Consider the following 24,130-nt stretch of genomic DNA (forward strand, 5'->3'; position numbering starts at 1 on the left):
GTGGGTAGGCCTTGTGGGCGGGGCCTCTGCGGCGTTTGGTCGGTGCGGGGGGGAGGCCTGCGAGGGAGTCCTGAGACATGGTAGGGTCTGTATGGCCAGGCCACTGAGGGCTGTGCGGGCGAAAGGTCGCCGGGGGTGGGGTGGGATGGGGTGGGCAGCAGCGCCTGTGAGCGTCGGCGAAGGACTGTGGGTGGGGTCCGTGTTGGGGGCGTGGTTGGCCCGGCGGGCGGGCCGGTGCGGGCCTCGGTGAAGGGCGGGCAGCGTGGTCTCCGAGGCTGGGCGGCGACAGGTGGAGGAAAGCCTGGGCGTGAGGGCGGTGGGCGTGCGGAGGAGGCGCGGGAGGGCGAGGGGGATTGCGCGGCGGTGACGCGCGCTCCAGGGCCGTGGGAACCGAGGGTTTCTTTCCCACAGAGTTGGCAGAGTCGAAAGTGAAGGAAAAATGCGGGAAAGGGTGGCTGAGGCTTCTGCTCGTGGTTGGGAGATGACGGATTTGCTGAGGGACGAAAACATGGCTGGTCGTTTCTCCCGGGTGAGAGACAGGGAGTGGGAGCTTCTGTTTTAAACATCCAGCCCTTTCCAGCCTGGGCTGTGGAAGGGACACTGGTGTCTGGAGGAGGTTGGCGTATGGACTCGAGTATGGAAACGGAGGTGGAATAGGGGCTCGAAAGGGAGGTTGAAGGGAGGGGCAGCTTCCGCCAGCTCCCCAGCTGCCAGGGGCAGAGAGGGGTGAGGTGAGGGGACTAGGTGGGGGGTTGCCCCAGGCCTGGGTGGGCTTTGGTTTTAGCGGGGGTGGGGGAAGGAGGGACTTTGAGGCGCTTGTACTTTGGTCTGGCTGGGGAGTGGGGAGCGCGTCCCCATCTCCTTCACCCCTGCTCAGTGGCAGCTGTTTTCTGCAGATACGTGTGGACAGGCATGCTTTCCTCTCTCTCAGCACCCCCTCGAAGCTGTGGCCTCCTAGCAGTTGTGTGTGTCTGCCCCAAGAGGTTGTCTTTGGGGAGCGTGTGCATCTGCATGTGTGTGCCCACGATCTGGTGTGGCCCTGGGACTGCTTTGGGGGTGGGAGCCATACGAAGTGTGTGCCTCCGCGTGAAGGTTGTCCGCCTGTGGACAGCCCCGAGGAGCTGCGTCTGCAGGCGTAGCCTTGAATTTGGGAACTCTGGACTCTGCCCAGGACTGTGATTGTGTATCTGTAGTTGTGGTAGAGGAATACATAAGGAAGGTTTGTGGGGTTGTGTGTACAAGGATGTGGGATATGCCTTCAGGAGCTGTGTTTATTAAGTTAATCTGACACCTTCTCACCTTTCCCCCAAGGAGCTCAGGTGCTCCCAAAGCTGTGAAACTGCGTGTCTGTGTGTGGATGCCTGCACGCACAGGCCCTGGGCCTGGCAGTGAGGCTGTTGGAATAGTAATGTTTACAGATCGAAGCCCAGTGCCTAGCAGAGTGAGGACTACTCACGTGTGAGGACATGTGCTCGTGTGCAGGTGCCCATGTGTGCATGTGTTTTAATGTGAGGCCTCAGTAAGACACCTGGACTCGATGAGGAATCCTTCTTTCTATGACCTTTGCGTGATTCTGTGGTCCCTAGGACTCCTCCCCTTAAAGCCTTCTTTTTAAAAAATATATTTTCTTGATTTTTACAGAGAGGAAGGGAGAGGGATAAAGAGTTAGAAACATCAGATGAGAGAGAAGCATCAATCAGTTGCCTCCTGCACACCCCCTACTGGGGATGTGCCTTCAACCGAGGTCCATGCCCTTGACCAGAATCAAACCTGGGACCTTTCAGTCCGAAGGCTGATGCTCTATCCACTGAGCCAAACCGGTTAGGGCCCCTTAAAGCCTTCTTAAGAAAATAGGACGAACCACCCTTCTAACTTGATGGAAGGGAAATTTGAGCCACAGAGACGAAGGTTGTGGTAATTGGTCCACAGCCTCACTGTGCAGAATTGGGCCTGGGTGTATGAAAAACGCAGCCAGAGGCACCTGGTCAAACCGAGCCTTGTGTTATTCATTCTCTGAAAGGCTTCATCAGCCAGAGGCGTCCAGTGAGCCAACAAAGTGTGTGCTTCCGAACGAGGGCTGTGTGCTTCTGTGTCTGAGATGCGTTAGAGCACCGGTGTTGAGAGGGACTGTTTTGTGTGTCCCGTGTATATGTGCTGGGTATGTACCAGGTGAATGTCTGTGTCAGCTGTGTTGGAGCTGTGAGAGGCGGCTCCGTATCTGACCCTTTGTGTGCATGTGTGCGTGTTTCATGAAGAAAAAGGGAAGGGAGATATTAGGTGGGAGTCAGACGGCTGGTAGGGGCAGGGTGCTTCCCGTGTGTGTAGTGTCTGTTGAGCGAGTGGTGCTTTGTCTGCGATAAAAAGGCAGGGAGACTCATCTCTGTATTCCCTGTACCTAATATAGTACCAGACACTTAGTGGGTGTTTGATAACGATTTGTGGAGTGAATGAAGAGATATTAATACGTATTTGAAAGAATAAAAGCTGGAAGTGAGGCTGTATATGCACATGAAAATATGCACGTGTATATTTTCAGATGTAAGTGTGCGTGGGCGTGGAGAGGACAGGCACAGCGACAGCTCCGATCCCCTCCCCACCCCGTGACCCCATTCCCTCTCCTTATATTTTGTCCCTTATTTTCTGGGCAGCTTTTGTAACCTCCTGTGCTCATTACACTTCTAGTACATTTTCACCGAGCCAAGGAAGAACGGAATGGGCCCACCCTCCCCCTCCAGGTATCAGGGTTAAGGAAGGAAGCCTTTAAGGCAGCGGTTCTCAACCTGTGGGTCGCGACCCCTTTTGGGGGTCGAACGACTCTTTCACAGGGGTCGCCTAAGACCATCAGAAAATACATATATAATACATATTATTTTTGTGATGAATCACTATGCTTTACTTATGTTCAATTTGTAACAATGAAAATACATCCTGCATATCAGATATTTACATGACGATTCATAACAGTATCAAAATTACAGTTATGAAGTAGCCACGAAAATAATTTTATGGCTGTGGGTCACCACCACATGAGGAACTGTATGAAAGGGTCGCGGCATTAGGAAGGTTGAGAACCACTGCTTTAAGGGAAACAGGCCTGGCTCCTGATCTCAGAACTCAGCGCTTCCCTGCAAGCTAGCGTTACTTCATCATTATCTGCTTTGAGTGGTTCTCAACTTTTTCCAAGATTAAGGACATTTTTAAAGTCAGTAATCCACACTTCCCTTTCCACATAGTAGTTATTTTTATGTCTGTTTATTGTGAAAATAGATGACACAAAGCTACTATGAATTCAGGAGAGCTTCTAGATGACTTTGATGTTGTATTTGCTACTGTGGTTAATCAAATACACGTTAGAAAAAATAGTTTTAGCTTTGCATGCAAGACAACTGATCCGCCTTCAGGTATTTGGTGTGCATTTGGATTTGTGGGTCCTTTGGGCTCCCCCTGCCTTCCCAGGTCTGGGCCTACCCATTGGGTGAGAGTCTCCATGCTAGGAAACTTTCTTTTCTCCTCTGGGGTGTCTGGCCACAGGCAATGGAAGACAGAGCTAAGTATGAGCAGCTGAGAGTGTGTTGCTGCTGATTATCTGCCGAAGCTGGGAGAGACGGGAATTTCGTAGTGGTTTGCATGTGAACTCCTCCTCATGCCACTCGTGTGTGTAGAGAAAGGGCTGAAAAGGGACCAAGGAGGAAAGGGTGTGCAGGTGTGTGGGAGACTCCCGAGGAGCGGGGGGCAGAGGTATAGGACAGTGTCAGGCGTGTACCTTGCTTGGGAGAGAACAGGAAACTGTGGTAAAGTGTGTGTTGGCAGGGGGGACGCGTGTGTCGCATGTGTGTATTTTGTAAGTTTGTCGGTGATTTCATTCAACAGGCAGTTTTCAAGGCCTCCTCCGTGACAGGCCCTGAGTTGGGGCCCGAAGGGGAATCAGAGATGAATGAGACACAGCTCCAGGAGCTGTTTAATGGGGGAAGCAGATAAAAACGACAAAAACAGTCCAGTGTGTGGTTGCCAGAGCAGATTCTGCGGCTGGACTGCCTGGGCAATGACCTTGGACTTAAATTCTCTCTGCCCTTATCTGTAAAATGGGGACGATAATAGTGCCTACCTACGTTATAGATTTGTTGTGAGAATTAAATTAGCTAAATCTTGGGAAATGTTAAAATAGCGCCCAGCTTACAGAAAATGCTGTTAAACAACAGCAAAAGGGCAACACGGAAGAGTGCGCTAGATACCCAGAGAGGCAGCGAGGCATGTGGCTTCGTGATTAAACCGCAGACTCTGAGGCTCAGAGTTTGAATCTGGGTTTGAATCTGACTTCTCTGCTCACCATGGGCCTGTGACAGCAGATGAGTACCTAACCTTCAGACTGATTTTTTCCTAAGTGGGGACGCCCAGGCTTCCTCACAGGTGTGCTGTGGGAATTAAATGAGGTGAGTAAGCGGTAGTTACTATTAGAGGCGGAGTGCTCTTGGCGTTTTGAAGAACGGGAGAGTTTACAGGTTGGGAGGGTCGGTAATAAAAGGCATGCTATTTAAGACTGGCCTTGAGAGCTGATTATATGATTTGGGGGAGGGCAGTCCAAGCAAAGGAATCAGTGAGAACAAAGGCATGGGAGGGGGGAAGTGTAGTCCCGTCCGCAGAGGGGCACAGGGAGTGCAGGGAAAATGGTGGCCTCTGAAGCAGGAGAAGCAGGTTGAGACCAGGTCTTGGAGTTTTGACTTAAGTCCTCCAACCAGCATTTGTTGGATGCTGACTGTCTACAGAGTATGGGCAGATAGAACCAGAAAAGAGTTTCAAGCAGGCTGATGAACGGTAAGCTGTTTTGGAAGCTGGGAGGGAGGTGTAGAATGGATTAGAGGGGGCAGAGTTATGTGGTAGAGAAGCCAGTTGGGAGACAGTTGAGGAAAGAGATGTTGAGGCCCTGCCCCTTGGTTGCCTGGGGGAGTGGCAGGGAAGGGGGTGGCAGCCGTGTTGGCGGTGGGGGTAGTGTGGCTGAGCCATCGCTGAGGCTGGACCTGGGGGTCTCTGTCTCTTGTATGTGGAGGAGGTGGGAGGGGCCGAGAGGATGAGACTCCGGGTGTGCACGGTTGGAAGACGGTGGGGAGGGGGGGGGTGTGAAAGGAAAGGGGGAAGTCAGCAGGGGAGCCGGTTTGGCCGCAGATCATGCATGCGCCGAGTTGGGGTGCCCCTTGGTATTCCTAGACAGCAGTGTCCAGACTGCACCGAGCCCAGAGCTTTGAACTGAAGGCGGGGCTGCAGCTGGAGACCTGGGAGTCACATGCGTGGAGCGATAGTATTTGAAGCTCTGGAGTCGGATGAGGTGCCCAAGGAGAAGGTAAAAGACTTCAGAGGCGCATCCAGTTGGGAGGAGGAGGGAGAGGAGCAGCGCAGACAGCGAAGGAGCAGTTGGAACAAAAACAGAGTCAGATCACACAGTCGAGGATGCGAGCGTGGGGCCCGGCGGCTGGTGCGCCTGGCTGGGTGCTGAACGTTTCATCTCATTTCATCCTCACGGCCACCCCTGAGATGCGAGCGCTGGCCTCTGCACCCGCGCCCACTCCGGGACCTGTTGCCCCACCTTTGTCCGTGCTGCCTCCAGAACGGAGCCGTGGCCAGTCGGCTGTGCCCATGGCTACTGCATCTGGTTTATTGGGGTGCTTGGGGGTGGCATTTGATCAGATACGAGTAACTGCCCCAGATTTCTCGGGCCACAGCTTCTCCCTTAAGTCACGATGTGGTGAGGGTGTTCCTGTGTTTGTGGGCCAGCGGTCCCCGCACTGAGAGAGGGCGGTGCAAACCCACCCGGAGAATCTCAGTCCTCTGAGCCCGGGAGGAAGAACTCACTCGCCATTAAGACACACAGCTCCCTAACGTTTAGTCATTCTGGTGGGACTCTTCCGTAGGTTGCACGGCTCGCCCCCAGAGCAGAGTACGTGGAGTGTGATTTACCCTCATCCGATGACTCAGGATGTCGTGACTCCCCTCAGGTACTGCACTGGGTTGTCCCTTCTTTGAGGTTTGAAATGACGCTTGACTGCTGGCATTTTGACTTCTTTCTTTATTATTATTATTTTTTTAATTGAAAAAATTTTAATTGATTTTTAGAGAGAGAAGAAGGGAGAGGGAGGGAGGGAGGGAGAGAGAGAGAGAGACATCAATTGGCTCCCTCCTGCACATCCCCTACTGGGGATCGAGTCCACAACCCAGGCATGTGCCCCGACTGGGAATCGAACCCAAAATCTTTTTTTTTTTAAATATATTTTATTGATTTTTTACAGAGAGGAAGGGAGAGAGATAGAGAGTTAGAAACATTGATGAGAGAGAAACATCGATCAGCTGCCTCCTGCACACCTCCTACTGGGGATGTGCCCGCAACCCAGGTACGTGCCCTTGACCGGAATCGAACCTGGGACCTTTCAGTCCGCAGGCCGACGCTCTATCCACTGAGCCAAACCGGTTCCGGCAAACCCAAAATCTTTTGGTGCACTGGACAACGCCCAACCAACTGAGCCACACCGGCCAGGGCTGGACTTTTGAATTCTTATCTTAGCCTTTTCTAGTTTTCCCATCTCTGTCCTTAGGAGGAGTTGTCAGATAGCAAGTCATCTCCATCGCCCTCTCTCTGTTTGTGAACTTGGAGATCAGCAGCCCAAGCACGAACAGTGGAGTCAGGGTAGGCTCTGAGGTTCTCCCATGAGAAAATGGCCGTTTTGACTGCTTAGAACCGTTCCTCTCCTCTTGTTCTGGTCTTCATCATTGTCCTCAGTAACGAATCTGCTGGAATCACACGTCTGTGTTAGGCAAGACAATACCATCCGTGCCCTCTGGTGGGGCGGCACAACCTGTGTGTGTGAAATTGAGTAAAATGAGGTCACGTGTGTGGACCCACTGTCAGCTCTCACATCCGGTACCTGTGGTCCTGACGGTTTCTGTGGCTGGAAATAGATCGGGGCAGAATGGGACCAACTTCTCAAGAGAGCGGTCCAGGGAGTGGCTGCTGTAAGACCGGAGATGAGGGAGATGTTCGCACGGACAGCTCATATGGCAGAATGGCTAAGGGCATGGGCTGCCTGGGTTCGAATCCCAGCTTTGCTACTTGCTACCTGTGTGAACTTGGACACTTTTCTTTCTTTTTTTTTTATATATATTTTATTGATTTTTTACAGAGAGGAAGGGAGAGGGATAGAGAGTCAGAAACATCGATGAGAGAGATACATCGATCAGCTGCCTCCTGCACATCCCCCAGTGGGGATGTGCCCGCAACCCAGGTACATGCCCTTGACCGGACTCGAACCTGGGACCTTTCAGTCCGCAGGCCGACGCTCTATCCACTGAGCCAAACCGGTTTCGGCGACACTTTTCTTAATCACATGGTTCTTCAATGTCCTGCTCTGTAAAATGGACATTATAATGTTGTTTGAGGACTAAATGAGTTAGTGTATGGAAATCCTTTACAATGTGCCAGGCACTGTTCTTGCTCCCATGATTATTAATCCTGGTGGTCAGGGAAGGCTTCAAGGAGGAGGTGGGACTTGGCCAGATTTTGCAGGATGACTGAGTGAGATTTGCGAGGGTGGGAAGGAAAGCACAGGGCTTTCCCATCAGGAAAAAGCCTAAATGAGGAGTCTAGTGGACCAGGCAGCGATGTGAGTCAGGGGCCTCAGTGGGAGGGGAAGGAGACCAAGACCTTTGTGCTTTGTGGGAGATTAAATCAGAACTGTAGATTATAGGCAGCTTCTAGGAGTCTTGACTTCCCGGCCAAGAATGTAGTTCACTGGAAGTTTTTGTTGTTGTTTTGTTTTGTTAATCCGCACAGGAGGATATTTTTCCATTGATTTTTAGAGAGAGTGGAAGAGAGAGGGAAAGACAGAGAGAAATATCGATGTGAGAGAAACACATTGATTGGTTGCCACCCGCACACACGCACCCTGACCCTGGTTGGGGAGGAGCCTGCAACCGAGGTACGTGCCCTGACCAGAATTGAACCCGGGACCCTTCAGTCCACAGGCCGATGCTTTATCCACTGAGCCAAACCGGCTAGGGCTCATTGGAAGTTTTAAAGCCAAACAGATTTGGGCTCAGATTTTGACTCTGCCCCTCATGACCAGTATGATCTTGGAAAAGTTTCTTCCACTTTCTGAGCCTCGGTTTCCCCATCTCTACAAGGGAGTAGTAGCAGTATCCACGGCCAGGGGGTGGAGGTAAGGAAATGATACAGTACATGGAAACAGCCAGGCATTATGTGAGAAGTGCTTTTTATTATTCATTCAACAAACATAGCCATGTTTTTTCCTGAGCCAGGAACTGCAAGCAGCTAGATATAGAGCGATAAATGAGACATTGTCCTCGCTCCTGGATATCTCACAGTCCAGTCAGGAAGCAGAGATGGAAACACAAGACAGATCCGATAAGTGAAATAAATAATGACACAACGTACATGGAGAGCTGGCACCGAAGAGGGATGGCCTGCTCTGCCTGGGAGGTCACCTCAGAACACACACAGAGCTAGACTGACCTGGCCTGAGAGCAAGAGGCGGCTTGTTAATTAGGCTGCTGAGGATGAGAAGAGTGAGGACGGGCAAGGGCGTTTCAAGCTGAAGGAATCCTATGTGCAGAAATGTGGCCCAGTAGGGAAATGGGAAGAAATTGGGTGTGTCTGGAGCCTGGATTGTTGCAGGAAAGGCGGTTGCAGGGAGCTGTGGTCAAACTGTGAATGGACTAGGCCCTGGGAGGCCCTGAAGAGTTTTAAGCAGGGGCATGACTTGGCTGGACCACGTTGGGCCGTGCGTTGCAGGGTGAAAAGACCTGCTGTAGAGGGAGATTGCTAAGAGGCCTATGAATGTTCTGAGGGGAGGGTCTGAGGAGGGCCTGGCCTTGGGGCTGTGCTGATGGTGATGGAGGGATGAAGAGGGTTTCTAGGAGCTTAGCGTCGTTTTTAGGTTTAGAAGGTGGCACTGGTGGGCATGAGGGTTGGTGTGAAGACAGAGCAGGGCCGATGGCTGGCTGCCTACCTGACCAGGGAATGTAGGGGCGGGGGAGGGCCTGTGGGGCGGGTATTGAGGTCCATCTGGGACCTGTGGAGTGTGAAAAGCCCATGAGACACTCAGTGGGAGCTTTTCTGAAGGCAGGCGGATACGTAGATCAGGAGGACAGAAGAGAGGTTTGCACCAGAGTCACTGGAAAGTTCTAAGCGTGTGTGCATGTGTGTGTGTTGTGTGCACGCTGATCACAGCCGTATTTGGCCAGGTGTATCTGGTACCGGTGCCAAGGGAGGCAGGCTGGGGATGGGCAGGGAGACCAACCCACAGGAGTCTAACGCAGGAAGCCAGGTGCGGCGGAGGGCTCTGGTGACTGGACAAAGGCCAAGGGGGTTTTGTGCTCCGGGGGGCTTTCTGTCCGAAGGAGGTAGGTGGTACGGCTGAGCTCACGCAGGCACACTGAGGCGGACGCGCACCGGCACCTGCTGGGGCCGCATGGTGCGTGGCTCATGAGTGGGATCCCTGGAGCCTGGCAGAGTGTGGGTGGCCTCGTGGGTGCTCAAGAAGTGTTGGCTGAAAGCAGGGCCTTTGCCAAACGCAGGTAAGGGGGTGGAGGTGTGGAGTGTGGTGTTAGTGGTGGAGTTGGGTGGCAGACAAGGGACTGCTGAGCGGACAGCTGAGGGTGCAGGACTGGCACCCAGAGAAGAGGTGGGGCTGCAGGCACAGTTTCGTGGGGGGGAGGGTGTCCCTAAGCCACAGCAGTGTCCTGTCACTGAGGAGAAGAGAGAAGAGTGAGGAGGGTGTGGGACTGAGGCTGGAGGGGCTGAGGCTGGAGGGGCCCGGGATGCCGGGTGAGGGGCACAGGTGAGTCAGCAGGAAGCAAAGAAAGTGAGGTCAGCGAGTCCCAGGTGCCACCTCTCAGAGCCAGGAGAGGGAGGACCGGTACAAGCAGCAAACCAGACTTGATTGTTTCGCTTCCCTGAACACAGCATGACCTTGACCCTGACCCCCAACCCCGACCCTGACCCTGACTGCAATACGTGGCAGGGGACAATGCCTTTCGAAACACCCGCCGTGTTGGGTCACCTAGAGGTCACCGTGCCTCCTAGTTAGTGCAGGTGCGGGAGAGATGACTGAGCAGGGCCTTCGCACCGGGGGCCAGAGCGCTCTGACACAGGGCTCTGCGGGAGAGCCAGGGCTTCCCCGAGGGCCTCCTCAGCTCCCCAGGCCCCCAGATGCAATGGATTCCGTCTGTCTAAGAAGGCCGCACAGACACAGCTTTCGGGGATGCAGCTGTCAGGAGAGAGAAGCTGTGTGTGGTACAGAAGCATGGCTCACACATGTAGATATGTGGGCGCTCGTGGGTGCAGGTTTAGAAGATGGGAGATGGTAGGTAGGTGGATAGGTAGGTGGACAAACAGGGGGCTGTGTTCATTGCAGGGTGTGTCTTTGTCCCCGGAGGGCGTGTGGGGTGGTGTGTATGCATCTAATATTGTGTATGAGGCCACTGTGCGGGTATTGACTCTGCATCCAGCTAGTGTGTGGATTGTGGGGGTGGCAGAAGTTATGATAAATGACAGTGTGTGTTTCTGGAGCATAGCGAAACTCCTAAGAGTGGATGAGCAAATAACACAAAATGAGGCTGGAAGTAGGAGGAGATGGTGTGTGCTTGCAGGTCTAAATATGGACTGAACAGCTTTTGGCGTGTATGCGCGTATATCCTGGGGCCCACATGCGTGCGTGCGTGCGTGCGTGTGTGTGTGTTTCCCCACTGGGTCTGTGTGTTTGTAGGCTGTGCTATTTCTATTCCCGCCTGTTGCTTCTCTACAGGCTCCCGTGGGTGGGCGTGCCAGAAGTGTCTGGAGAGGGTTGACTTGGTCCTCCTCCTAAGCAGGCCAGAGCCCAGCCTGCTCCGGGAGGGGTAGCTCAGTGGGAGGAGCGCCCCTGTCCTCTCTTCCTTCTGTCTTCTCTCTGGACTCATTTGCCAAGCCCTGGCCCAGCCCAGGAAGGCCCACTAGGTGCGGGCTGGCTGCCCGAAGGCTGTGCCATGGCCCTGGAGGGGCCCAATTGGCTCACTGCCTTTGTACCCCCTCCCACCACTGAAGTGGCCCATCCAGTTGGGGGCCCCTTGCCTCACTCAGATGATAAGAAGGCATTTATCATAGAACCCCCCCAAACCAGAGCCGGAAGGGGTCGCAGAAATGCTCTACTTCATCCCTCTCACATTTGCACAAGAGGGACCGGGGGCTCAGAGAGGGTAAGTGACTGGGATGGGAGTCACACAGCACTTCGAGGCAGGACTGTGTTTTCTGATTTGCATACCCACGACTCTTCTCCCCTGGGTGGGTCGGTGGGTCCTGTGTGCAAAGGCTTTGGGTGTGAGCTGTGTGAGAGATGATCAATCAGGGCCTATGTGTGTCAGTGTGTCACTGAGCATGCGTGTGTCTCTGGTGAGCCCCATGCGAGCGTGTCCCCATCTGTCCCAGAGATGCGCTGGAAGGCAGGGAGGAGCAGCCTGGGAGTCGGGATGCCTGCCTGCCACTCCTGGCTCTGCTTCCCATTCTCCACGTGACCTTGAGTGGGCACTTCCCTGCCCTGGGCCTCAGGCTCCTGAAATGTAATATGAGGCTTGGGTCCTCTCGGCCCGTGTGACCCCGTGTGTGAGGCACTGACTCAAGAAACACCTCGGTCTGTCTCACCCCCAGCAGAGCCTTCCGGGTCGGGTGGCTGTGTCAGGGCCTGGGTGGGCGTGGGGACCTTGGAGCCCTGTCCTTGGTATCCTTGCTAACAGCCCTCCTTTCTCTCTCTCCCTGCCGCGCCCCTTCCTGCACCTGCTGGCCTGCAGAGGAGCACCCCATGGAAGGTGAGTGGGGCTTTGGCTCACTGAGTGGCGGATCAGTTGTGTGGGGTCCTATGTGAGGGGGTATCGTTGGCCACCCAAGGGCTCCCTCCCCTACCCCTGCCCCTGCCCCGGGAAGGATGTCTGGGCACCCCCTTGGCCGCCTCGGCCCCACCTCTGGCCCATTCCCTCCTCATTGGGTTGCCAGGCAGAGGGCAGGCCCTTCCACTTGCCCGTCTTCAGCGCCAGTCTGTCCACTGGCCTTTCTTCTTCCTTAGGGAGGAGATGGGTCTTGAGCGGAGGGATGGGGCTGGAGGATTCTAAAGTGCCCAGAGCGCGTGAGGAGACACTGCTTTGCCCAGCCCAGCCAAGGAGGCTCAGGAAAGCCCTGCAGACCGGGCGGGCGGGGCTGGGAGCGCCTGGGTACCATCCAGTCCTGGGTCTGGAGAGTCCGGCAGAGGGTGGGGGCTGTCCCGGGCCAGGGAGTGGGTAGGGGCAGCTTCCCTGTTCTGACTGACACTTGCAGCAGGCCCCTGCCCCGGCCCCTGCCCTGCCCCGTGGGCTGGTAGGTGGGGTGGCCTGCCTCTTCCTTCAGTCCAGGCCACGGGCTCTCTCTGGGGTCTCTCCACCCTGTCCCTGTCTTCTCTTCCTGTTGCCTTTTCTCTCTCTGGTTTTTCTCCAGGGCTCTGTCCCGGGGCCCCTTTCTTTGTCTCTTGTTCTGTCCTCCAGGCTCTCTCTGGGTTCCCGTCATCCTCTGAACCTTACCTCTCGGTTTGGGTTTCCCTGTTTCTTTTTCTCCTCCGGGTGGACCAGGTCAGGGAGAGGGGAGACTGGGTTGGATGCCCGGGCGGGGAGGTGGGCTGCTGGGGAGCTCCTGTGGCCACCGAGAGGCAGGCAGCAAGGAGGGGCGTGGCACCCCAGCCACCACACCTGCCGCGCTGTGTTCTCTTCCTGGAGAAGCAGCGGGAGTGGGAGGGACACAGAGGCCCTGGGCTGGGAGCTCCCTGGGCCCGGCCCTGCCCTGGGCGGCGCAGGGGACGCGGGAGTCCTGGGAAGGAGAGCAGGGAGGGCTCTCGGCCGAGTGTGGGCTGGAAGCCGTGGTTCCTTGTGGTGCCCTCAGTTTGGCTGGTTCCTCTGGGTGAGGTCTCTTCTCTGTGGATGCCCTCAGGTCCCCTGGTCCTGGCCTGCAGGCGCCTGTGTGTATGTGTGTGCGTGAGTGTGTGCGTGCACACACACATGTACATACAGCTCTTTGTGCATGTCTGCACATACATGCTGTGCATGTGCGTTGAGTGTGGCGGTGTGGCCTCCATCGCCGTGTCTTCGTGGCGTGGCCCACATCACTGCCCCGAGGAGTGTCTGCATCTGTGTCTGCATCTGTCCTCTCTGTGTGTGCGTCTCCGTGGCAGTGTTTACCTCTGCGCGTGTGAGAGAGCCTGCGTGTCTGGTGGCCGCAGCCTTCTGAGGGCTGGAGATAAGATTTAGTGCTGATGTGACTTTTACTTGCTCTAGATGTCATGTCTCCTCCGGAACAAAGGGAGAGATGAGGGAGGAAGGGAGAGAAAAAGGGTGGAGGAGAGAGGCTTGGGGAGGGGGGGCTGGTCCAGGAGAAGGGGAGGGGTAAGTAGAGGTGGGAAAAGGGAGGACACTCATGGAGGGAGGGGCAGAGAGGCTTGAAATGGGGAGGGAAACGGCCAGGCCAGAGAAGCAGGCAGGGTTGCGGCGGGGAGAGTGACTGGGCCGAGGGGAGAGAAGGGAGCATCTTTTCCAGCAGGTGGGCCAGGCAGGGGCGAGAAGGGACGCTGGGCTTTGGAGAAGAGTCGGCTGAGACCTGTGACGTCACCTGGCCATTTCTTGGGGGCGGCACGGGAGTCTGCTGGATTGGATGTGACGCGGCGTGTGCTTGCATGTCAGGGGTGTGTGCGTGTGTGTGTACATACCTAGCGTGTGATGCTTCTGTGTGTGTGTCTCTGTGACATGTCTGCTCGTGTGTCTCTCCAAGCTTGTCCCTGTAACCGGCTCCCTCCTTTCGATGCTGGCCCTCTGGGGTGTCAGGAGGAGAGGAGGCAGTGAGACAGAGTGGGAGGTGGGTTTGCAGGGGCTGGGCCCCCTTTGCGGCACTACGCTCTGGACTCCGAGGTTCCCCCTTCAGGTCTGAGTCCTCCGTGCCTTCCCCCTCTTTTCTCGCCCCTGGATGCTGTGTCTCAGGCCCAGCTTTTTCCCAGGAACCCAGCCATCCTGCTCCCAGCCTCCTGCTGAGCATCTCCTTTTGGGGGATCCTGACTTCCCCATCTCCCCCTGCCCCCCAGCCTCTTGTAGCAGAGAGAAGACACAGAAGCAGCCAGATAAAGTACCCTAGGAGGACCCTTGCTAATGCATCCGTCACAGCCAGCCTCCTCCAGTGGTGGGAGGGTGATGCCACAGGTGGACCTGGGGGGGACGAGGATGTAAAGCGGGGGGAGCTGGGTATGAGGAGGGAGCAGAGATTTCAGGGCGGGTGGGAGTCAGGCTTTAGGGAGAGCACCCTTGGGCCCGGCTGGGCTGAGCCGTGGGAGACGGGGCAGGGGACTGGCCTCCCCTCACCAAGATGGCTGGTGCTGTCACGCCTGAGGGAGCCGAGCAGCTGGTTGCCGTGGTGACAGAGGAGAGTGCGGCATGCTAATGAGGCTGCTGGAGCTGGGCAGTGGAAGGGTCTGCAAGGGGAGAGATGTCCCCCCCACCCCCCCTCAGTAGGACAGGCCTGTGGGGGACAGAGGGCCGGCGCACAGCCACGGGCTTCCAGGCCTGGGTCTCCAGTAGCCTGTGAGCAAGTCTGTTTTTGCCAGGGAGAGTGAGATGAGGGGTTAGGGCTCTGGGTCTGGGTCCTGGATTTAGGGGTTTAGAAGAAGATGCCGGTAGTTCTTGGGGGAAGGTGGGTGGGGCATTCGAGTAAGGTACCCCCCTCCTGCCCCCCCGTGTTTTGGGAATAAAACCTGTGTCTTTCCAAGAGCTGTTCTGTCCTGAGGCAGCCCTTAGTAGCTGTGGTCCCCCTTGGCTCCCCAACCGGCCTCAGACCCAGAGGTGGGGAGAGACCAGCGCTGCGGGCGCCAGAACCACATCTCCCCCGGGAGCCAGGCCTTGGCCCCTGGCCATGCCTTCCTGCTCCCTCGTGCCTTCCTCCTGCACCCAGGCTCCCCAGCCCTCAGCTTCGCCTCAGAGCCCCCCGGGCCCTGGACCCTTGCTGCTCCTGCGCGGCCCGCTCTCTCTGCCCAGGGCCCGCATCCCATTGCGCAGCAGCTGCGATGGTTTCAAGGGCGCGTTCTTGCTGCAGGGCCGCTCCTTCCCCACCCTCTTGGCCAGACACCACGGCTGCAGGGTGGGAGGGTGGGGGGAGTGGGAGGGCTGAGGTTCTGGGGCCTCAGCCCAGCTGTGGGGCTGGTGTGGCTTCTGGGGACTGGGGTCCTGGTCCCGTGGGCCAGAGTCTTCCCGAAGGCCGAGGTGCCCTGGGCCGGGGCTGACCAGGCTCTCTCAGGGGCCGAGGTAACCCTGGACCTCCCCCCCACCACCCACTGCTCTTGCTCACAATGTTGGAAATAGGGCTTCCGTTTCTGTTTGCCATGTTCAAAGCTCAGCTTTGGGTCATCTCAGAGAGTGCCTGGCGGGGAAAGGGGGCCACAGAACAACTTAGGAGCGGGTTTGACCTCTCAGACCGGCCTTCTGCCAAGGTCTTGGCTGTCGGAGAGCGCTGGCCCCAGCCCTTGGTCCTCCCTGTGGAAGAGTCCCCAGCCCCGGCCTGGCTCCAGGGTCTCTCTAGAGCAGCGGTTCTCAGCCTGTGGGTCGCGACCCCTTTGTCGGTCGAACGACCCTTTCACAGGGGCCGCCTAAGACCATCCTGCATATCAGATATTTACATGGCGATTCATAACAGTAGCAACATGACAGTTATGCAGTAGCAACGAAAATAATTTTATGGTTGGGTCACAACATGAGGAACTGTATTTAATGGGCCAGAAGGTTGAGAACCACTGCTCTAGATCCTGCTTCCTCCCACCTGCTTCTACACTCACTCTGTCCCCCAAACCCCAGTTCCTTATAGAAGCCAGGTGTGTGGGTGCCCGCTGTCCATAGAGGGTGTGGGAGGAGCAGCTGGGCAGCGGCAGGGGGGCGGGGGGACTGGAACTGGACCTGGACAGATGCCTTCCCAAAGCTCACTTTTGTGGGGGCTCCCTCTTCCCCTCCTCCGCCAGGATCACAGGGGTGACAGGGATGGGGGTGGGGCGGGTGGAGGTCCCCCTTGCCCACTCAATCCCACGCTAACAGGACACTCTCTCTCTCTCCAGGTGGCTTTGATTTTTGTGTCGTGTTTTATTTTCTCCTCCATCCGAATCGTTTTTCTCGTTGACCGTTTTTTTTTCTCTCCGTCTCCCGGAAGAAAAAAAAAAAGAAAAAAAGAAAAAGGAAAAAGCAGCCCTCCCAGCCTCTTGCTTCTCCTCCTTTTCCTTTTTTTTTTCCGGCAAGAATGAAAAAAAGAAACCAAAATCTCCTCTCCCGCTGCAGTGACTCCCTGCCCCATCTCCCTCTGGTTCCGCCTGCACCCTCACCCCCTCTCTCTGCCCCTCTCATGCCCTCCACCCTCTGTTCCGGCATCGGGCCCCTTTCCTCAGCTCCTGGGCTGGGGGCTCTCCCCCGATGTCTGTCACAAGTTAAAAAGGGTTTTTAAATTGTGGCAGCAAAAGCTTTTTCTCCCCTCTGGCTGATTTTGATGACTCGTGTTTTCTTTGTTTCTTTCCCCTTTTCTTTCTCTCCTTCTTCTTTTTGTTTTGTTTTTCCTTTCTTTCTTTCTCTCCTTCCTCTCTCCAAGGTCCGGCTCACCTGACGTTAAACAGCGAAGGTATGGTTTGAAGTTCTGGTTTGCTTTGGATTGGACTGGATTGCCCCACCTGCGCCTGGATCTGCTGCTCCTCCCCTTGTGCTCCTTCCCCTCCTCCATCTGCCCCCCTTCCTTGCCTTCCCATCCCCTTCCTCTGCCATGTCTTTATTTATTTTTTTCGGGGTGCTGGGTGGGGGTGGGGGTTTGTCCGTGTCTGTGCCCTCCCCTCCCCCGCCTCCCCCACACACGCCATCGCCCGCATCTCACCTTGGTTTCTGACATCAAGAGATGTTTGAACTCCTGCCGTTGTCTCCAGTCACCCTTTTGCGTTTTCCTGGTGGTGTGTCTTGCTTTCTCTCTCTCTCATGGTTGCATTTTGTTTCCTTCCACTCACTCTGGCCATTCTTTCTTCTCTATCAATCCAAATACAAAGAGAAAAGCAGGGGCTGGAGAAAGGATTTTAGGCATCTCGTCCCCGCCCCCTGCTGCTGTGGGATGCCCCCTGTGCCCACGATGGAGTGAGTGGGAAAGTAGGGGAGCCCGGGTGTGGGGTCCCCCTTTCCACAGCTGTCCCCCTGCAGGCCTTCACCCCTGTGTCCTTTGAACGTCCCTTGACTCTGTTGAACAGAGGAGGACATTGAGGCCCGGAGCGGGGAAGTGATCACACCGACTAATGGGCGCTACTGTTGGGGCTGCACATCTATTTTTAGCCTCAACCGAGTCCCTGCCATTTCAACAAGCCCTGGCGGTTAGCACCTGGGGCAGAGCCCAGGAGTCCCGACTGTGGCCCCTGCCAGCCAGGACTTCCCAGGCCTCCTGTCACGACTCTCTGGAGCTCATGGCCTTCTGGGCACCGCTCCCTGCCCGGGGCAGTCCTCTGCTGGGCTCATCTCCCATAGGGACGAGGCAGGAGAGGCCTGTGGACGAAGACGGAGGCTCAGATCTGGAATTTGGGATGGATTTAGGTCTGGGAGGTAGGGGCCTGTGACTCCTGCAGGGATGCCACATTATGGCAAGAAATGTTAGGACAGAGGAAGTCCCAGGTGGGGAGTCAGGACCTGGTTGGTTCACTTACATCCTTCTTGCCTGTCAGTGCCTGGTTCTGGGGGTGCTGGCTGTGGCCCACCTTGGTCATAGACGAAAGCCGAAAGATCGCCCCTCCCTGGGAGATCCACGGTTCAGGTGTTAGTCTAGCTTTAGCTCTGGGGCTTTGTGACTGGGGTGGGAGTAAGGGACTTTTAAATTCCATTCTTGAGTTCCCCTCATCCCATGGGGCCTGGCAAGGTATGGGTGCCTGGGAGCCGGGCACTAGGCACACAAGTTGGCGGCAGGGGTGGGTGGAGAGCTTAAGCTGGCCTGGCACCCAGGCATAGCAACACGTGCCCGTGGGGCCTCACAAGCCGGGTGGCCCAGGGCAAGGAGGACCCCTGGGAAAGGGCTCCCCGCTAAGCAGGAGCCCCAGCTAGTCAGGACCTCCCTTGGTGTGCACAGCCCTCTGAGGACACAACGGAGGGACAGTGTACGAACAGAAACCATGGCCCTGCCCCCGTGATGCCCACAGTCTAACTGGCATGAAGCAGGTGTAGACAGAGAGCCAGGGTTGCCTGGAGGATGGGCAAGGGTCAGAGGAGGGGTGTGGCGTGTGCCTTGGGGAGTTTTGGAGGAAGGGGGCCTGTGTCAGGCTTTCCAACGCGTTGAAGAGCGTGAACTCCGACCCAGCAGCGAGGGTGAGAGCGAAGATCCAGAGCGGGGAGGAGAGAGAGCCAGGAGCTGGCGGCGTGCAGGGCCTCCGGGCGCTGAGGGCCGGCCTGTGTGCATGGCGTTAGCACAGGCCCCTGAACCAGCCCGAGGCCTCTGCCTCTCCGCCGCCTCCTCACTCCTGGGAAAAGGGCAGAAGCCGGTGGTCATGAGTCTGAGGGCGTTTCTGGGGTCTAGGTCTGTCAACAGGCTTTTTCCCTGGAGGCCCCAAAGCAAGTGGGTCCCCAGAGCATCTCCCCTTGCCCCGAACTTGTCCCTCCAGGCGAGAGGACCTCTGCCCTGGAGAGGGCCCTCCGCCACCCGAGGCTGGGGTGGGACTGGCTGGGTAGCCCCCTGTGCCTGACTCCCCAATTCTGCTTCTCCAGTAGGGTCCTTACTGTTCTCCGAGGGGGGGGCCGGGAGAGGAGGAGCCGGTGATGTGCACCAGCCGACGAAAGGTCAGTGACCCCACGGGCCCCAGAGAGCCCAGCCCTTGCCCCCTGCAGGCAAACTGCACTTCCCGTGGGGGGGGGGGGTTAGTGGGCAAAGGTGTGCCCGCTCTGAGGCCCACGGGGACGGCTGGGCCCGCGCCCCCAGGACCTGCCCTGGTGTGGAGGGCCGCAAACCTCCGTTCCTTCCCCAAAGCTCAGCTGTCCCGGTGACCTCTGTCTAGCACCCAGATGTCTTTTTGTGGCCGTTGTTCCGACTCATTGCTGGAGTATGTTTCTCTGGTGGACCAGGCAGTGGGGTAACCCGCCCACCCCCCCAGTTAATCATCTAAGTGTGGTTTGCAGATGTGGTATTTATAGTACGTTTGTATCCCATGTGTCACCTAAATGAGTCTCCACGACCCTTTGTGGAAGGAGGAGCTCATTGCCCGGGGTTTACAGATGAGGAATCTGTCACCAAAAGGTCCCCCCTCCCCCTCCCCCCCACCCCCCCTCCCCCAGACGGGGCCCCTGAGCCGGTCTTGGGCTGCAGGTTTTAAGCACTGAGGCTGCCTCTCTTAAGAGGTTCTCCTTCCTAAGAAGTTTGCGGGGCACTTTTGCAGCCCCTCCGGGAACGCCAGTGGGTGCCAAGGACTGGGCTAGCGAGTCCTGTCCGTGCTCTTTGATACACGCTGTTCCGTCGGCCTGGATGGCCGCCATCCCTGCCCTCTCCCCCAGCTAGTTGGTGTCTCTTTCAGCTGACTCTGGGAAGAGCAGCCAGGCCGTCCATCCGGAAGTCGCCCCGAACTCCCCCCGCGTGTGCACCCAAACACCTTGGTGTTCCCCTGGCCTACACGCCCGTTATATCGCTTGTCTCACTGTCACTCGACCTGTTTGCCTCCCTCGCTAGAAGGAGCTCCCGAGGACAGCGCTTGGGGGTGTTCATTTGTGCGCCCCAGCCTTCCCCCGTGCCGGGCACAGGAGCAGGCGTGCGCTCAGCACCTGGATTCTAAGTGGGAGAATGGTCTCCGTCCTCCAGGGGCTCGTTGACATTCTAACAAATAAGTATAATACAGCGTGGGACATGCAAAGTACATGCAAAGTGCAGACTTTGTCCGGAGGAGTTAATCATTCGTTGATCCAGAGAGAGAGGGAGCGCACGCGCACACTGAACCGCACATGCCAGCACAGGAGGCGTTTATTTGTGGAGCGGTTCACAGTTTAGGAAGTCGCGCCCATCTGTTCTCTTCCGAGCGCCCACGGCAACCTGCGAGGTGGGCCCTGATGAGCTCCTTTGTCCAGGGAGGAAGCTGGGGCTCAGAGATGCTGCCTCTGGGCCGAGGTCACAGCGCCCGTGGATGAGCCCGCGTTCGTGCCCAGGTCTTTCTCGCACCGCACTTCCTCTCCGGGGAGCAGTACAAGGTGTTACCAGGCAGCAGGTGCCAAATGCGCAGAACAGACAGCTGTGGTGCTGGCGAGTGGGAGGGGCCAGGGGGCCGGAGACCTTCTCGGAGGAAGGCTCTGGGCTGGGCTGGAAAGGCGGCAGCCGCTCTGTCCCTCTTGTGGCTCAGAAATCCAGGCACAGCCGGTCTCTAGGCACAGTCAGCCTGACCTGGGACACTGGTGGGCTCCACACCCCTGGCCTGGGAGATAAACAGGCATCAGCCACTCCGCCCTTTCCTGTGCCTGGGGTGACTCCCCCCTCCTGTGCCTGGGGTGACTGCCCCCCCTCCTGTGCCAGCCACATTTAGGAGCTCAGCTTGTTGTTCAGGCGCTGCTGGGAGTTGTAGTTTAGGGATGGTCTGGGCTGTGAGATGGGGGCGAGCGCCCCCTGGTGCTTCAGGTCTTGCTCCTCCCAGACCTGGCAGCCTCCGCATCCTTACCCCGAGAGTCCCCCACAAAACCCTTTGAGGTCCGGCTGCCCTCCTCCCGCTCAGGGTCTCTCCCTGTCCTTCCCACCGTCCTGAGGTTTCCTGTTCACACTGGCCCGGCTCTTTTCCGTCCCTCTCCTCAAATCCCTTCAGGAGCCCTCTGGCTGCTCCGGGCCTTCGGGGGTCTGGGGCTGCACTGGGAGTGCAGATCATGCCTCCTCTCCTAGGAGACCGGAGGAGAGCGGGAGGCGGCGAGGCCTGGCCTGTTTCTCGGCTGTGCCCTGGCCTGGCCGCGTGGTCCAGCCCCAGGCCCGCCTCTCTCCTTTTCACTGGCCTCTTTTGTTCTGTCCAATCACTTTTGCATGTGGTTGCCTTATTCTTTCCTTTTTTTCTGCTTGACACTCCCTTTATGGATATTCTCTGTGACTGCAGTGAAGGTGAGGGAGTGGGAGGGAAGGCCTGGCTCCTGGGAGGGACTAGTCTGTGTGGCAAACCCAAGGTCAAACACATCCCTTTTCTGGTCCTTGAGCCCCCCAGGCCCACCCCACCGGTGCCCAGGCAGCGGGCCTGGTTGCCATGGAAGCAGTCAAGTCCAGAGAAAGCCTGGCTGCCATTCCCTGGAGGTCGCTGTCCCCCTTTCCTCGCTGGCCCCCTTCCCATCCCCGTCCCCGTCCCCTCCTAGTGTGCGCCTTGTCTTTATTCAGACACTTCACTCTCACCTCCGGCTCCCTCAGCACTCTGAGCTGCCACCATTTCCTTTCTGTCCCGATGGTCCCTCTTTCTCCCCGCTCCTGGCCTCCCTCCCCACCTTCCCCTTCTCATCTCTGCTTGACTCCTCCCCTTTATTCTCTCTGAGCTCCCCACTGGAACCCCCAGGTAGGCAGAGCAGGTTTCCACTGTCCCCATGTGCCCGTGTCCTCACCAGCCTCGCTGCCCTGTGGCCTCAGGAAACTGGGCCCCGCCAGCTGCAGGAGGTGCGGTGCCAGGCGCTGGGGCGGCAGCTGGTGCTTTGGCATCCGGAGGCAGCGAGGACAGAGTCTGCGGGCAGCCTGCCCGGGCGGGCGGAGAGAAGCGGGGCTGTTGTGTGCAGGGGAGGGGCGTCAGCAGAAAGTGCACCCAGAGAGCCCTGACTCGCACGTGGTGCCTGCCGCTGTGGCCTGGCCCAGCAGGTGGCTCACGAGGGCCTGCGTGCCCCCAGCCCTGTGCCTCGCTCCTGCCAGACCTGGGCCGGGCGGAGGACCCCCTGCACTCCGCACTCCGTAAGGCCTTGTGCCACGTTCTTGTTCCTGTGCGGTGGGCGGGGCCAGCTGTTTGCCTGGAGGGGAAGCGAGTCACTGTCAGGGTCCAGGTTCTCTGCTCTCCCTGCCTCCATGTCCCCTTCTCTACCCTCCGCGTGGGCTCTGGCTTGTGAAGCTGTGGGGCTTGGACCCCAACTTCCTTCCACCGAGTCGTTGACCTCTCACTCGTCACCCACTTAGAGAATGCTCAACATCCCTAAGGCTCTCCAGTGTTTTTTGCTTCTGCTTAAAAAGTGCCGTGGAAAGAGATCTGTGTGCGCACGCTCTCTCTCTCTCTCTCTCTCTCTCTCACACACACACACACACACACACACACACGCTCACACACACGCACACACTCACACACATGCACACGCATACACACATGCACACGCACACCCATGAGAGCCAGGCCTGCCCTTGCACTTTCACCCCTAGCCACCTGCCTGGTCTGTGGGGTCTCACACCCATCCTTGGGGGCCCCAGAGGCTGTCTGCCTAAGGGCCCCTCTGCTGCCCTCTGAGGTCGAGTAGGAAGTGGGGTGAGAGCTGGCATGATAGCCACTGGGTAAGCCCTGCCCATGGTCTGCTGCTACCTGGTGCACATCCCCATCACTGGCATTGCCTTCCCGTGTGTCCTCCCCTGTGCCCCCACCACACCGCTTCCATTCTTCTCCTCTGCTCACTGCACAGCAGGCCTCCTAGCAGCTCCCTAATGGTGAGGCCTGAAAGGCCCCTGGGCTGAGAATGAGCACCTTCACCAGGAGAGGCACGGGTGTGTGTGTGGGGGGCTGCTCTCAGGAGGGGCTCCCAGCGTAGGGCAGGCACGCCCGGGAGGGGGGTGGGGTGGGGGGAGGTCAGGTGGAGCCTCCTGGGTCTCCACATCCCTCCGCGAGGGGGAGGGGCTGACAGAAGGCTGTGGGGAGGAGACAGTGAGGAGTCTGCTTTGCCTGGCCCGTGGCAGCTTAATTGTCAGCTGTCAGTGTGAGAACCACTTAGCAGCCTCCTGCTGAGGAAAGGGGCAGGGAGCTGACTGACAGCAGAGGTGACAGGGCGGGAGAGGAGGGTGGCCAGCCCCGGAGGGAGGAGGGCCTAGAGCTGGCAGTCGCCACGGGGCCTGGGCTGTTGGAGGGGAGCAGGGCGGCCTGGCACACCCTGCCCGACTCAGCCTCTCCCCTCTCCCCACACTCGGCGTCCAGGCAAGGAGGAGTTTGTGGCGACCTTCAAAGGCAACGAGTTCTTCTGCTACGACCTGTCCCACAACCCGATCCAGAGCAGCACGGACGAGATCACGCTGGCCTTCCGCACCCTGCAGCGCAACGGGCTGATGCTGCACACGGGCAAGTCGGCCGACTACGTCAACCTGTCCCTCAAGTCGGGGGCCGTCTGGCTGGTCATCAACCTGGGCTCGGGCGCCTTCGAGGCCCTCGTGGAACCCGTCAACGGCAAGTTCAACGACAACGCCTGGCACGACGTCCGGGTTACCCGAAACCTGCGCCAGGTAGGGGGAGCAGGAGGAAGGCCAGGGCCCGCTGTGTGGGGCAGCATGGAAGCATGGGTGCCAGGCACCAGGGCAGGGCGTCAAGGCGTGGGGCTGCAGGGCAAGGCTCGGCACTGGGAGCGCCCAGGGGTGTGGCAGCAGCAGGCAGTAGCTTCCAGGACCGGGGAGTGGAGCTAGGGAGGCGCTGGAGAGATGCTGTGCTCTCGGGTCATTCCCTTCAGCCAAGGCCTCGCCAAGGGCAGGAGTCTGAGGGGCAGGGAAGGGCTGGGGTTAAGAATCAGGGGCGTGGCAGAAAGGCCCCGAGGTAGGGAGACGCTGGCCTGTGGAGCAGCGGTGGTGTCCCGACACTGGGCGGAAAGGCACAGCCGACAGCCGACAGCCGAGGTGTGTGTGGGGCACAGTGCGGCCTGCTCCCAGGGGGCCGCTCTAGGAAGGCAGGGACGGGCGGAGCACAGCGGAGGTGCAGCAGCTGCGTGAGGGAGAGGACAGGGGCTTGGTCCCGCGTGTCCTCTGGGCAGCGCACTGCCTATTCTTTCCCTTCCAGTCCCTCCAAAGGAGCCCAGCTCTCCCAGGGTCCATGGCCATCTCCTATGGCGAAGTCCATGGCTGCCTCCCACGGCTGGAGCCGCCTGGACAGGAGCTCAGAGGAGA

The 24,130-nt window shown here is 57.8% G+C and overlaps 1 protein-coding gene across 22 annotated transcripts in view; it reads left to right on the forward strand.

Annotated features, from left to right (window-relative positions):
- NRXN2 (neurexin 2) overlaps positions 1-24,130 on the forward strand; it is a 106,165-nt gene that overhangs the window by 10,813 nt on the left and 71,222 nt on the right. For 21 of the 22 annotated variants that reach the window (XM_036326762.1, XM_036326776.1, XM_036326773.1 and 18 more), the window contains exons 3-6: positions 11,824-11,841; positions 16,658-16,687; positions 18,790-18,861; positions 23,178-23,479. In XM_036326762.1, coding sequence (XP_036182655.1) covers positions 11,824-11,841; positions 16,658-16,687; positions 18,790-18,861; positions 23,178-23,479 — 422 coding nt within the window. The remainder of the gene's footprint in view (positions 1-11,823; positions 11,842-16,657; positions 16,688-18,789; positions 18,862-23,177; positions 23,480-24,130) is intronic. The other variant, XM_036326767.1, reaches the window with a different exon arrangement.

The sequence above is a fragment of the Myotis myotis genome, unplaced genomic scaffold, assembly GCF_014108235.1.
Source record: "Myotis myotis isolate mMyoMyo1 unplaced genomic scaffold, mMyoMyo1.p scaffold_m19_p_10, whole genome shotgun sequence".
In the NCBI taxonomy this organism is placed as follows: domain Eukaryota; kingdom Metazoa; phylum Chordata; class Mammalia; order Chiroptera; family Vespertilionidae; genus Myotis; species Myotis myotis.